This window comes from Dermacentor albipictus, chromosome 5 (genome assembly GCF_038994185.2).
Source record: "Dermacentor albipictus isolate Rhodes 1998 colony chromosome 5, USDA_Dalb.pri_finalv2, whole genome shotgun sequence".
NCBI classification, from domain to species: domain Eukaryota; kingdom Metazoa; phylum Arthropoda; class Arachnida; order Ixodida; family Ixodidae; genus Dermacentor; species Dermacentor albipictus.
Window position 1 is genome coordinate 42,182,415 of NC_091825.1, and position 13,718 is coordinate 42,196,132.

Consider the following 13,718-nt stretch of genomic DNA (forward strand, 5'->3'; position numbering starts at 1 on the left):
TATAACAGCTATGTCTTACCAGTACTCACGTACGGGGCAGAAACCTGGCGGCTTACGAAAAGGGTTCTACTTGAATTGAGGACGACGCAACGAGCTATGGAAAGAATACTGATAGGTGTGACGTTAAGGGATAAGAAAAGAGCAGATTGGATGAGGGAACAAACACGAGGTAATGACATCTTAGTTGAAATCAAGAAAACGAAATGGGCATGGGCAGGGCATTTAATGAGGAGGGAAGATAACCGATGGTCATTAAGGGTTGCGGACTGCATTCCAAGGGAAGGGTAGCGTAGCAGGGTGCGGCAGAAAGTTAGGTGGGTGGATGAGATTAGGAAGTTTGCAGGGACAACGTGGCCACAATTAGTACGTGACCGGGGTGGTTGGAGAAGTATTGGGGAGGCCTTTGCCCTGCAGTGGGTGTAACCAGGCTTATGATGATGATGCTGATGATGATGATGAAAATGCAGGTCGTTTGCCATGTCACCATGAACACGCAGGTCGATTCATTTGCGAGGACAGGCGTTAAAGACTTTTTAGCAAGGTCGCTCCCAGTTGGGAGCGGACAGGTGTTCAGTGGCTGGACAATTGAACGCAACACAAGAGAGAAACACTAAATAATTTTAAGGAGATAAACTGCTCTTTCTGTTTTCTATATATGTGTTTAGTTTTGTCGGTTTCACTCTAATAGATTGATAGGAGGAAAAGAAGGTCAGATTTGACATTATTTTTAATTTTGCGCCGATGGTTTTTTAACGTCACGGATTTCAAATGTATTGTGTTTTTATGCCAAGTAAAGTAGCGGCACAGCCACGCTCTTCCTTGCTGCGCCACGCGCGGCCACGTAGGTAACATATGACGTCATAACAGCTGCAAAAGCGGAGGCTCAACTCATGCGCTCGCTTGCGGCCGCGTAGCTACATAGCCGGGTTTCAGCTCGTGCGCTCGCCTGCGGTCGCACAGATGGTACTGCGGCCTAACTCCCACTCCTCCCGCTAGGGCACTGACGTCACAACAGCTGCAAGCCGGGCTCAACTCTTGCGCTCGCCTGCGGTCGCACAACCGGTGCTGCGGCCTAACTCCCGTTCCTCCCGCTAGGGCACTGGCGTCATAACAGCTGTATAAAAGAGCGGCGCGCTCTCGTCGAGGCCAGTTGTATAGCGCGATGGCGGGAAAGGAAAGGGCCGCTCGTCAGACCGCAAAGTGCAAGTTACAAAGAGCCACGAAAACGGCCGAAGAACGAGAAGTTCGGCTTGCCAAGAGACGTGCACAGTACGCGGCTAAACAACAGCGTTCCTCCACAGAGTCCGAGGTAATGGATGAAGTTTCGAGTGTATCTGGGAGTACTTCTACTCGCTCGGAGCGGCGAAATGCAACCAAGCGGAGAATACGTGCCGAAGAAACTCCGGAACAGAGGCAAGCGATGTTCAAACAAAGAGCCACTACTTTACTGATCACCACAGCGTATTTAATGGTTTGAAAATAAAGGAATAAGCAGAGTAACGCATGAGTTGTTTCTTCGTCTAGCTGAACCAAATATAGCCAAGCAACAGCAGTTCACCAGGCTAAACAGTGGTTCAACAACTAAAATAAAGGCTAGTATGCTTCGCATCCTGGGCTTAACCTTAGCTAAGCCACAGCCATTTTTTATGATAGCAATTATATCAACGTCCTAGGCGCATTTATGCCATGGCCGTGGCCGTGATGTCATGTATAAAGCCCGCGGGTGATAACGTCATTGCCGCGCGCCGCATGCTGTATGTCCGAATGACACCGTGCGAGGGTGGGTGAGCCGGCGATGGCGGCTCAATCGCGCGCAAGGCAGGAAAGCGGGGAGGAAGCGAGCCCTGTTCCATCGCTGCCGCGTATGGCGTGGCCGCGCGGTTCCTTGAAAGTGATCTGCGGCGTAGACTGAGGCTAGGTGCGATGAGGGCACATAGCTTCGTGTGCGCTGCGTTCTCGCCACTGAGCGTTGAATCGCGAGGCAGTACAAAAGTCAATTCTCTCGCTGCTGCTCTTGCGCTCGCTCACTCCATCGTTTTGACAGAAAGTCTCCGTTGTCGTCGAGTAAGATGTGGTTCATACTTGTTAATGTGATTACTAAATGAGCCTTTATGTATTTATAAGACCGATAAACCTACAATCCTTCCTTCGTATAGCTGTCTACTAATTTGCCATCGCAGTGATGTTTCGCCTTAGTGGAGGAACTGCGACCTTTTTTGTATTTGGGTGGTCGCGGCTGAGTTAAAGTTCTCGAAGGCTGCTTTAATAAGTATGTGGCTTGTTATAAAAGCCATTCCGGTCGATCTTCACCGTCAAGCGATTCACTTAGCATCATGCATCCTATGCGGTCAAACTCTTTGCTTTCAGGACGAGATGGTGCGGGACCCTAAATGCGGCGTTGCCACCCCTCTTTCGTTGTTGCGTATATTTTCACTTACTAGGCTCCTTTTTACGGAGAAACTCGCTTTTGCGGTATTATCGAAGGCTGCACAGTACAAAGAAGTTTTCGCGTTAGCGTCATTTTAACTGGTCCGGCGCTAACGCGATATTAATGAGGTCAGCGCCATGAGACGCACACATATATTCCCTCGCTTTCTAATTCAACAACATCCACGCGGTCCAACCCTCTTCCCCCTTGCACACCTGGCGGCCCCACTTAATTGCTTGTGGAAAACAAGCACTTCGATCTGCATATGCTTTTTTGCATGAGGTGAGCAATACAACGTGTCTGTGCAAGGGAAGGTTTTGTTGGGCTAACCACCACAGATATAAAACACATAGAAATATACAGCACGCCATATATTCAAGAAGCGAAAGCCACGCAAGTGAATGTAACACGCATGCACAACCACAAGTTTGTTGGTGAGTGGTATTCCTGAACTGTTAGTCATAGTCAGTCTCAATCTCCCTTTTCATTGTTCCTGTCCAATTGTGAACGAAATAGTCTGCACTTCTTTCTTGTTTTTCATGAAGTAAAGTTTTAGCTGCATTATTTTCACCATGCCAAAATCCTTCGTTGACGCTTCCTACGAACCAAAACCAACTATAGATACAAGTCGATGGTGCTCCCATTGACGGTATTTATTGAAACTGGATTCCAGGTGTCCCTTATGAGCGGCAACCTTCGTCGTCGACTCAGTAAGGTACTGACACCTGCGGCTAGACGAGTCGTACGCGTCGCCGATGGCGGCGCTGTTGCTTTCAGTAGGATAAGTACTGCGCGCTTAAGCATCGCGGTCTACCATGTTCCAGGGCTTGTGATCAAGATGACCAATTGTCCCCATCACTTCATTCATGGACTAGACGTTCTTATGACCCACTCCGCTTTGATCGACAATTGTGTCGGTACTGTCTGCCTCAACCACATTCATCGGCTCGATATTCATGCCGAACTACCCAAGAACATCAGTACTACCGCATTCTGTCTGTGTACGAAAGTACCTATCTGCTGATCTGCTAATAATAAGGGTGGTCTCTAATTAAATTCGTCAAAGCGTTAATTCGGGCGTCAAAAGATTAGTGCTGGGCCACCTTGTTTACGCTTCGGGTAGGTGGTATACCTGAGTCGGAAAAAAATGCACTGTGAATTCCTTTCCTGTGCTCCAGTCGGCGAAAGATTTCCGGAGTTTCCGGAGTTTCCTGAGACTGTGTTCCTAGTTCCGGTGGCTCGTAAAAGATTTTGCAACAGTCACATGACTGCTTACTGATCTACTCAAGAAATACGCGCCTTTTGCATGAGGTCCGCCTCAAGCTGTCGCTTTCTGCGAGTTCACCACCATCATGACCATGCCTCCTATCTGCTCGCCTTGCGTTACATTCATTACTACAGACGTGCTCGTGGACTAGAAATTGGCACCACCTTATCGCAACGCACACGTGGAGAAGCACGCGCTCTGCACACACACGTGCAGAGCGCACTTATTTGACTATGGAGCGTGACTGCCTTGCTCTCTTCTGGGTAGTTTCCATATTCCGGACTCATTTATACTGAAAGCGTTCTCTGTAATCACGGACCATTACGCGCTCTGCTAGCTATCTCAATTCAGGGATCCTTCCGACCCTCTTTGTCACTGGAATTTGCGTCAGCAAGAATTTTCGTATAAGGTTGTTTACAAATGCGGCCGCTTGCATCAAGACGCAGACCGTTTATCTCATTACTTTGTGAATGAGCTACCGGCCGTCACAACAGACAGTGACGCCAAAATGTGCGTTTTCTTTAATTTTGCAGCTGTTCCACATCACCGACGAGCAACGCCGTGACGGCCCTTTGTGCGCTCCGATTGACTATCTCGAGTTTCGCTTTCAAAAGCGTCCCTTTGCTTTTTTGTTCTCAAAGATGGCGTAATAAACAGCCCCAACGTTCGCCCTGACGGTTCTGCTCGCTTCCTCGCCGTTCCGGAACGTCGCCGTTCTGGAACGTCTCCGTTCGACTGTTTACCATTAACACCATGATGTCTCAACTTCTGGATACGTCGACGACCCTCGAACAAACGAATCCACCGACGCTTCTTTTGAATTCGCATCGCTAGCTCCGTACGAAAATGCGATGCCTGTTGTGAGCAGTGCCTGGGCCGAAAAACTCCATCAGCGTTCGCTGCAGGGTACCCTCAATCGTTTGATATCCCGTCATAGCAGTTCTTTCACTTTGGCTTGATCTTATTTGGCCATTTTTCTGTATTACCATCCGGTAATAAGCGGGTACTTGTGGTTAAAGATTACGCCACGCGCTAAGTAGTAACGCAAGCGTACCAACTTGCTGCGCCACAGATATTGTGGGTTCACGATGGTATTTGGCCACATGGAGCCTCATGCAACTGCTGACTTACCAAGGCCGTACAATCCTGCAATCCCATACAACGCGCCATAAGCTCCACATCCTTACGATTCACGCACAAATGGTCTCTTGCACCGTTTCCTCACAGATTTTTACAGATATTCTTTCCAAGTATGGGCTCGTTGGGCCACATGATTGGGAACTTGCTCTACCGTATGTAAAGTTTGCATACAATTCTTCGTGCCACGACGCAGCTGGTTATTCCCCGTCATATTAAATTAGGGGGTTTTACGTGCCAAAACCACTTTCTGATTATGAGACACGCCGTAGTGGAGGACTCCGGAAATTTTGAGCACCTGGGGTTCTTTAACCTGCACCTAAATCTAAGTACACGGGTGTTTTCGCATTTTGCCCCCATCGAAATTCGGCCGCCATGGCCGGGATTCGATCCCGCGACGTCGTGCTCAGCAGCCCAACACCATAGCCACTGAGCAACCACGGTGTGTCCCCGCCCTTTTTCAGCTGCTCCGCCGAGAAACAACATTGCAACTGGGCGCTTTCCTTGCATTCGTAACTACAACTTCACCCGTGGCACGCAAGCTCAGCAGATTGCCCACACTCACATTTTGAGCTCTCAAGAGTGCCAGCGTCGTTGCTACGCTGTACCACACAAAGACATGCACTATATGCATGGTTATCTGGTACTTCTCTGGTCGCGATCTCGTCACGTACGGCTTTCGGGAAAGCTCCTCTCTCGGTACGCGAGCGCACACCACGTGCTTTGTGCCATCAGTCCCGTTACATATGATGTCGTCCCCACCACTCCCACTAAGTCGTTCGCACCACAGTCCAGTGATATTGAGCATGTCTAACGCCTCAAAGTTTATCCTTCAGACGTTGCCACAAATACTTAAACACGCCGGGATGACGCTTCTGCCGCCAGGGATAGTGCTACGCATGTTCACCTCTTGAAAATGAGCATGATTACATGACGAAAAAAACCAGGCTTCCTGCTTCGCTCCTTTACAGCTAGTTTTGTCAGCGCTTGCTTGATTTAGAAAATATATGGTGTTTCTTTAGCAGACAAAAAATTACCGACGATTACGTTACTTCCTAATGCGAAATTTGAGCGCAGCAAATAAGCTGTTTCACCTTTTCGATAGATTGAGGCAAAGAAATCGAGCAACACATGTATGCGCTATCACAGAATTTTTTTGTCGCCGGAAAGCATTTGTTGCACCCTGACTGTTTGCGAGCCTTTGTTTGCGTTTGGCCTCGGCCTCGGCCGCGCGAACGGTAGAGTCTTCTCTGCGACGGCGATGAGCTTCTGCTTCAGCCTCGCTTACTGCTGGTTGCTCTCGACGGCGGCGATGAGCCTCCGCTTCGGCGGTGCGAACGGCAGGGTCTTCTCGGCGGCGGCGATGAGCTTCTGCTTCAGCCTCGCTTACTGCTGGTTGCTCTCGACGGCGGCGATGAGCCTCCGCTTCGGCGGCGCGAACTGCAGGGTCTTCTCGACGGCGGCGATGAGCCTCCGCTTCGGCGGCGCGAACGGCAGGGTCTTCTCGGCGGCGGCGCTTAGCCTCTGCTTCGGCGACGCGTACTCCTGGATCATCTCGACGGCGGCGACGGTAAGCTTCTGCTTCGGCGGCACGCACCTCTGGATTCTCACGGCGACGGCGCTGGGCCTCTGCATGCTCTGGCAGCTCGTTTAGCAGCAGCAGCAGCAGCAGCAGCAGCAGCAGCAGCAGCAGCAGCAGCAGCAGCAGCAGCAGCAGCAGCAGACGGAGGACTTCCATCGGTCGTCTCGCTCATGGCTCAGAAAGAACTGGCAGATAATTTCGCAGTGGCGAACGGCAGCGGCAATTTCGGCTCGGGCGGTGCACATATACAGATCCGCCGCCACCGATCTGGCTCTCTGATTGCCACCGCACAGGGCGAACGGCAGCGGCAATTTCGGCTCGGGCGGTGCACATTTATTAAAACTTCTTTCTGGGCGAGTTGGTGCATACTTGACATATGCACCAATGCACCTATGCACCTATATGCACCTATGCGGTGCACATATGCACCTATGCGGTGCACATATACAGATCCGCCGCCACCGATCTGGCTCTCTGATTGCCACCGCACAGGGGTTGCATTGGAGGAGGAGCGAAGAAAGGAATTAAGTTCGAGCCGGCGCTTTGATAACCGGAGACTCGCATGAAGAGGGGGGAGGGGGGCGGCGTGTACACCCAGCGGCAAACGATGGGGGCAGAAGCGCGCGCAGCAAGCGGACAACACGATAAAGGGAGGAGGGAAGAGATAGCAGCGACTGACTGATGCCGCTGACGCCGATAGTGAGTCAACCCCAGCTGCGGAGTTGGTTTCAGGGACAACGCCGCCGATGCCGACACAAACAATATGATACCCTCGCTTCCGCAGTGCTAAGAACCAGGTCTAGCCGTGGGAAGGTGGTCACGTATTCGTCGACGTGCCGGGGCCTACGTGAAATAACCGGCGCGTCGGCAACTGAAGAGCACCCTATCCGCCACACAAGAACAGGGGGGGGGGGGACCCTTTCCTCCTCTTTCTGCATGGCGGCGACGGTGTTCTATGCAGTCACGTTATCTTGACTCTCTAGCGGCGTCAGCGGCATCCAGCGGTATCTCATTACTTTGAGATACCGCTTTGAGGAGCTTTCCCGTCGATTGCGGTATCAGTCGGTCGCTGCTAGCGCTGGGGGGATGAAAGGGGGGCGGAGCTGGTTACGAGGCCGACGACAACGCCGACGACGACGCGAAACCCAGGAACGGACGCCAAAGAGCTGCGCTCTAAAATAAACTTTATTATAAAGAAGCGTCCGGAAGTTTTTGGTTGAGGTGGCCTCTGATGGCGGCTTGAAGTCCGCGGAATCTGGCGACATCTTCAGCTTGTCACACGGACCAAAGTTGTTCTTACACCTCTGAACTTCTGAGAGCCGCCTCCCAGTGGCGGCAACGCTGATGGAGAAGGTTCAACTGCCCCCAACCCTACACCCGCTGCCCGGGCAGCGTCGGGAAGGAGCGAGCTCGAGCTTTCCTGTATGGTGGTAATGGCCGCTGCTATGGACGCGTCGCAAACGGCGGTGGTTTCATCACCACTGTCGTTGCCGGTACATTCACCGAGCGTGTGTCTCAGCGTTGCTCTTGTATCCGACTGCTGTACACGCATCAGACGGGTGTTATTTTCGGTAACTGTGGTTTAAAGGGAAGCTGAAGAGTCTGTAGAATTCAATAAGACGCTCATATACGGATGCGGGAACCTTATAAACCATGTAGGTGAAATTTGGTTTTTTTTTCAATTAGGAGCGACGTAATCGTCGGTTGAAATTGCTCTGTAGCTCCGCCCCTGGTTGAGTGAGCGAGCGGAGCGGAGACCGGAAACCGCGGTGTTGTGACGTCAACTCTGTTTCGTTCCTTCGCAGCGTCCGCGACCCTGCCTGACCGCACTTGTTTCTGCGTGCGTGCCATTGTAATCTGCTTCGATCAACCCTGCATTCCTTTGTTGGTGCGTTTGCGTGTATGTAGAGTGGTAGGCAACGTGAGTGGTAATCAACGTGAGTGGTAGTCAACGTGAGTGGCAGTCGACAGATGAAGGTCACTACACGTACTGCATGAACCGGGAAGCTTTTCACGTGTTTAAACCGTCTTTGTAGATTGCCGACAGCTTTGGACAGCGCACAAATGCCGACGATCGCGTCCCCGCTTACGTTCCACGAGGAGGCATGCAGGAACACAACACGTACCACAGTTGTTTGACCGGAAACGAGCTCACTAGATCGGCGAAAGATCGGCGAGATCACTAGATCGCTTTGCAAAAAACATACTCACCAAAGAGCATTTCCAACACGAGGAGATCCCAAAACTTTGCTTTCGTTCGCGTCGAAAGCACTGCTCGCACCAGCATCGTTTGCTTCTTCGAGAGGCCGGCTCTTCGCAATCGGCTCGTACAAGTAGGGAGTAACGCCGAACTCCTAAGAAAAACGCAGTCTCTAAATTTTCCATTACCGTCTCAGAAAAACAGCACCAAACTACCTGGTACCGCGCTTCATGTGTAGCGGCAGCGGTCGGTTACTAGAGTTGACGTAACGAGGCGCACCAACCAATCACAGGCGGAAACGAGACGCACGAGCTGGGCGTGTCCGCTGCTGCACTTATCGTCGAAATAAAATATATTTGCGCTTTCTTTCGCTCAATTTCGATACGATATTTGAATTCGGAGGGTTGAAAACCATTATGTACAGATGTTCACTAATTTTTACTGGAAAACCTTTCAGCTTACCTTTAAGACCGCCGGGCTGGGGCAGGTGTGCGTTTGCAGTAAGCGTAAGGTTACAGCGTCGTTACTGTTTCATTTGTCATGCGGTGGCTGGAATGTGCCTCTTTCGAGTTTATAGTGTTGAATGAGGTCACTTTTTTAAAGGTTGCCTGTAGCAGATAGCACAATCAAGGGATGAAACGTTGCGTCAGGGCAAATTGCATCCTGTGGACATGGCGAAGAATCAAACGTCGTGACGTGGTCATCTCCTATAGCACGCAGCGTTGCAACCGATATGCGTTGAGGTAAAACTTCCTTTGTCATGTCAAAATTGACGGCGGGGGGCATGTGCGGTTGTTGGTGACGGTCACGACGGAGTGGGGTACCATGATATTGGGCATCAAAAGGGCATCAGGAACAGGTGTGGCGACGTAAACACCATAGGGCACAGGAAAAGAGAATAAGTTTTGTCCCACGAAAAAGGTCTAGTTTCGGGTAGTGTAGATATATAGCCAGCTGCGTGGACAACTTTACGCTTATGAGGCTGGATGCATTAGAGAAAACGTGCACAATAGATCTTTTTTATACTGAAACTGAGAAAAAATAGCACGTTTATTTTACTGCTCGCCGGAAGCGATTTACAAACTACAACATCGATAGACAGCGCGACTTTTCGGCATGACCTCAGAGAACAGCTAGCGTCCGCAGTGTGGTGTAAAGTCTAGGGAGCGTTTTTCTTGCGTTTTCATTATATCCGTAAAATACCAGGCTCACGAGTCGTCTATTTAAGTGGTATAAAGGTTTTAAGTAGGAACTAGTAATCATTTGGATCTATCTGAAACAAAGTGACCTATCATTGAAGCTTGTCTTCAGGAAAAACCAAAACATTGTAAGAAAATGGCATTCACGTCTGTTGAAGAAGCCTGGGGTTGCATTTAACACGTAGTTTTTTTCATCTGCAGGGATTCTGTATGACCAAAGAGGAAATTACAACCTCGCATTCTTGCTTGCTGGCGTGCCTCCAATTGTGGCATCTATTCTCATGTGTGCCATACATTTGATAAAAGTGGTGAGTTACAACATCTTTCAACTATTGAGCGCCATTGTGTTTCCATTCTGCTCTCTCTGGGCCGCACTATTGCTTCTTGTATTGTTCGCCGATGCAACCAGTTATCCGTGCTCCGAGTTTATTATTAGATTCTTAGTTATACTTTGTTGTTACGATTATCAGCTAATGCTGTTCATGTTCAAGTCACGTGCACCAATGATTTTTCTAAACTCAGGTAATATTACGCCTCTTGTTTCTTGCAAGATGATAAGGTGAATCATGAGGTGAAAATTAATGCTGGCACTTACCTAAATGTAGGCTGTAGCTGCGGGTGACAGCTGCAATAGTTCGTATATTATAACAAAGAAGGTGCTGCACTTGAAGCGTTTGTGCTGTACTATTGCTTAACGGTACTTGAGGAACACACCCGCTTTTCATTTTATTTATATGTTCTCACCTGTTTGCTCCCGGCTGATCTGGCTTAGATAACAGGTCATAAGTTTGAAAAATGGTCTACTACATACCTGGGTACCCTTAAGACTTCTGGCTATGAAAAAATCTAATGAAGACGAATAAATTAAATAGGTGACAGTGGATTTTATTATAAGACATCAAGCAGGAATATACGAGCATATCCCAAATAAACTTTGTATACACGAAGTACCCAGGTGAAATGTTCTCTTGATTTTATGCATACAAAACAGCCGTGGCGCAAATATCTAAGCTGAAGGATGAAGAATACTAGCCCGAAAAGTAAAGCTCAAGCAAAGGCTAAACAATATGCTACTTAGATCAAGTTGAGGCACAAAATTTATTCCCACATTGTGATTTATAAATTAACTTCCTAGTCAGCAGCAAAGGCAAAGCAAATACCGGCAATGCAATGTAACTTAGACTGCAGAGTGCTTTCGTTGTATATGCTGCCACTTGGAATTGTATTTAGAGCGCGCCTTAGATCATCCTCGTGCGGACAACAGTCAAAGCCATACAATACACTTGCCTCTATACATGTTCTGCCCAAGTTTTAAACTATACGCTTCCGGTGGTAATAACCCATTGCTTTAGTGAAGCGTTGTCATTCCGGTTGCTGTAAAATTACATATGGTTATGGTCTTGAGCACGAACGCCAACCACGTCGGCGGTCGAGTGACGGTAGTCACATTGCTCAAGTGTTTCCACGTCCTTCACGCTGTGTGCTATACCAACGAACAAAACATCTTGTGTTTATATCAGTGAGGAAAAAGAAAGTGAAATAATGCTGATCGCCTAGGTGAAATTACACTAAATCTCTCCATTCTCTACATTGTGGAAATCACCAGCCATGAAGTCCGGTTACAGCATCAATAAATAGACGCTTTTCACTATGGCAAGTCCAAGTTTTTACCAATACCACCAATACAGACACTATTAGGTAGTATAAAAGGCAAACAACAAACTCACAACAATTTACTTTTCAGATTTGTGAGACTGAAGTATTTTGTAAGTTACCGAATGGCGTAAAGCATTTAAACTCCTCTGTAGGAACTTCAGACAATAGTTCTTTGTTTCCTGGCAGCAAAATTTCTTGTTCACTGATGGTGCGCTACGAAGTAAAGTGGTTAAATGAAAAGTTTGATCAGCAGTTCATGAATTCCCGCATATGTTTAAATCTCTTGCATAGCCATGAAATAAGACTTGGCAAGCAATGACCGAAGTGCAGGGCATATCGTGCTAATTAATTTGGGTGACGGCCCTTCACTGTTCCACGCGACATGCATGAAAAATGGCAGTAGGGAAGTAGGCCGGTTACTAAAATACACTTTGCAAACAATGCATAACGCAAGTTTCTCCTTATTGCAGTGGCACAGTAAATAACCGACCCGAAGCAAGCAACCGAGACAAACGTTGAAATCAGAAAAACTATGTTCCGCTGCACAGCAATACAAAATCCACAGCCATTTTCTTTCAGGCAGGCGTTTTCTTTTTTCAATGTGCTAAACAATCCGTAGGGGTGCTCAATATCAAGAACAATTTTCGTATGAAACGTACGGAAGAACTACGTAAACAACACGGAGCCCTCACTGATTCTGCGCAAACATTACTAAGAACAAACGGATTATTGAGAAATATTGAAAATATGAGGTCCTAGTGTTTTCCATTACTGCCTAATAGTTAACAGATAATAACTCTTTAATAGGCCTAACCTAAATGCAAAAGCTCATATATGCTATAGTACATTGTTATTATATCCCAGATTAACTGCACACTTTCGATCGTCACAACTTATTAGCGAAGGCTCTATGTGGTTACCACAGGATCAATAATTGCCCTCACAGGAAGCAGCTTCTGGCGTAGCTATTGAAGAATTGAGCGACAGAAAGCTGAGCTAGTTGGTAAGGATTCATTATGCAAAAAAGAAGTGAGGCGCGCACACAGGACACAAGAGTAGAGACGTGGACAACACGAACGCCGACTATCAACTGAAGGAAGCACTGAGGCGAAAAAAGAAAGAAGACACAAAACACATCTGCGCATGCTCAAAAAATTGGCGAAAGCGTCGTAGTCATCCAGTCACTTCCATCTGTCGTGTGGTGTAGAGCGCACCATGCGCGATAACAACGCGAAGCGTTTATTATGTTACTGCATCCAGTTTTTGGCAAAAGGGTAGGTGGGCGGGGTATCTCGAACTTTATTCGTTGCGGAAACCGGTAATAGTGCAGCCTAAAATGATGTCCTACCGGGGTGACTGGATATGCGCACTGTATATCCACACTGGGTATTTGGCAACGAGCTCGTACCACTGGTTATTGGCCCCTGGGTATGCACCAGCGGACTTTAGTTAGCTTTCAATTTTATATCTTGTCATTGGAAACACTTGTCTTGCCTAATTTCTACTTAATCATCAGTGACAAAACATTTGCATTGTTCACAGAACCATTCTCTACAAATAATGAATGATTTGGATTATGTACACGTCAATTACAGTTAGTGCTGCCAATTCTTCGTTTTTGTTTGCAACATGGGTTGCCTGGACATTTGCAGCCGTCATAGATTGGTCATGTCATTATGGTTCTCTGCTTCCAGGACCCCGATGAGCAGCGCGACGTTCAACCAAAGGAAAGCGACATCCTTGGAGCGAGGCGGCTCAGTGCACTTGTGGCTTCAGAGCCGTGAACGGATTATAAAGAGAGCGGGACTCTGAATCGACAGTTTCGTTGCCGCGAATACATGCACAATGGCCTGTGGTGGTGCCCGATGGAGAAACTGAAGAGGCAGCGACAGCCTCGCTATTCAATGGAAAGCTCAGTACGAGAACTGTGAGAGCGTGAACGTGAACAGGGTAACTTTTCCATCCATTTGTGCCGCGATGGAAGCAATCCAAATGATGATTGCTGCCGAACGCTGCGCAGTTTCATCTGCTCTATTCGCTGCAAGCTGGACAGGTGGAGTCTACAAGGACGGGGAAATATCAAGGTGCCAGCAGTGGATACACAAAGTCAAGTCGTCAAGCCGGCAAAGCCAAGTGTCGACAGCTTTCTTTTGTGTTGTTTTCTATTACTGAAGAATACGTTGCTGCGTTAATTGTATTTTTCTGTTACTTTTCTGTTATTCTTGTCCCATGTAACGGCCAATGGTTCG

The 13,718-nt window shown here is 48.3% G+C and overlaps 1 protein-coding gene across 5 annotated transcripts in view; it reads left to right on the plus strand.

The window, feature by feature from the left end:
- Positions 1-13,664, plus strand: part of kar (monocarboxylate transporter 10-like protein kar) — a 104,129-nt gene extending 90,465 nt beyond the window's left edge. For all 5 annotated transcript variants that reach the window (XM_065429985.2, XM_065429984.2, XM_070538358.1 and 2 more), the window contains 2 exons: positions 10,015-10,121; positions 13,164-13,664. In XM_065429985.2, coding sequence (XP_065286057.1) covers positions 10,015-10,121; positions 13,164-13,253 — 197 coding nt within the window. In that variant the 3' untranslated portion in view covers positions 13,254-13,664. The remainder of the gene's footprint in view (positions 1-10,014; positions 10,122-13,163) is intronic.
- Positions 13,665-13,718: the final 54 nt, after the last annotated feature.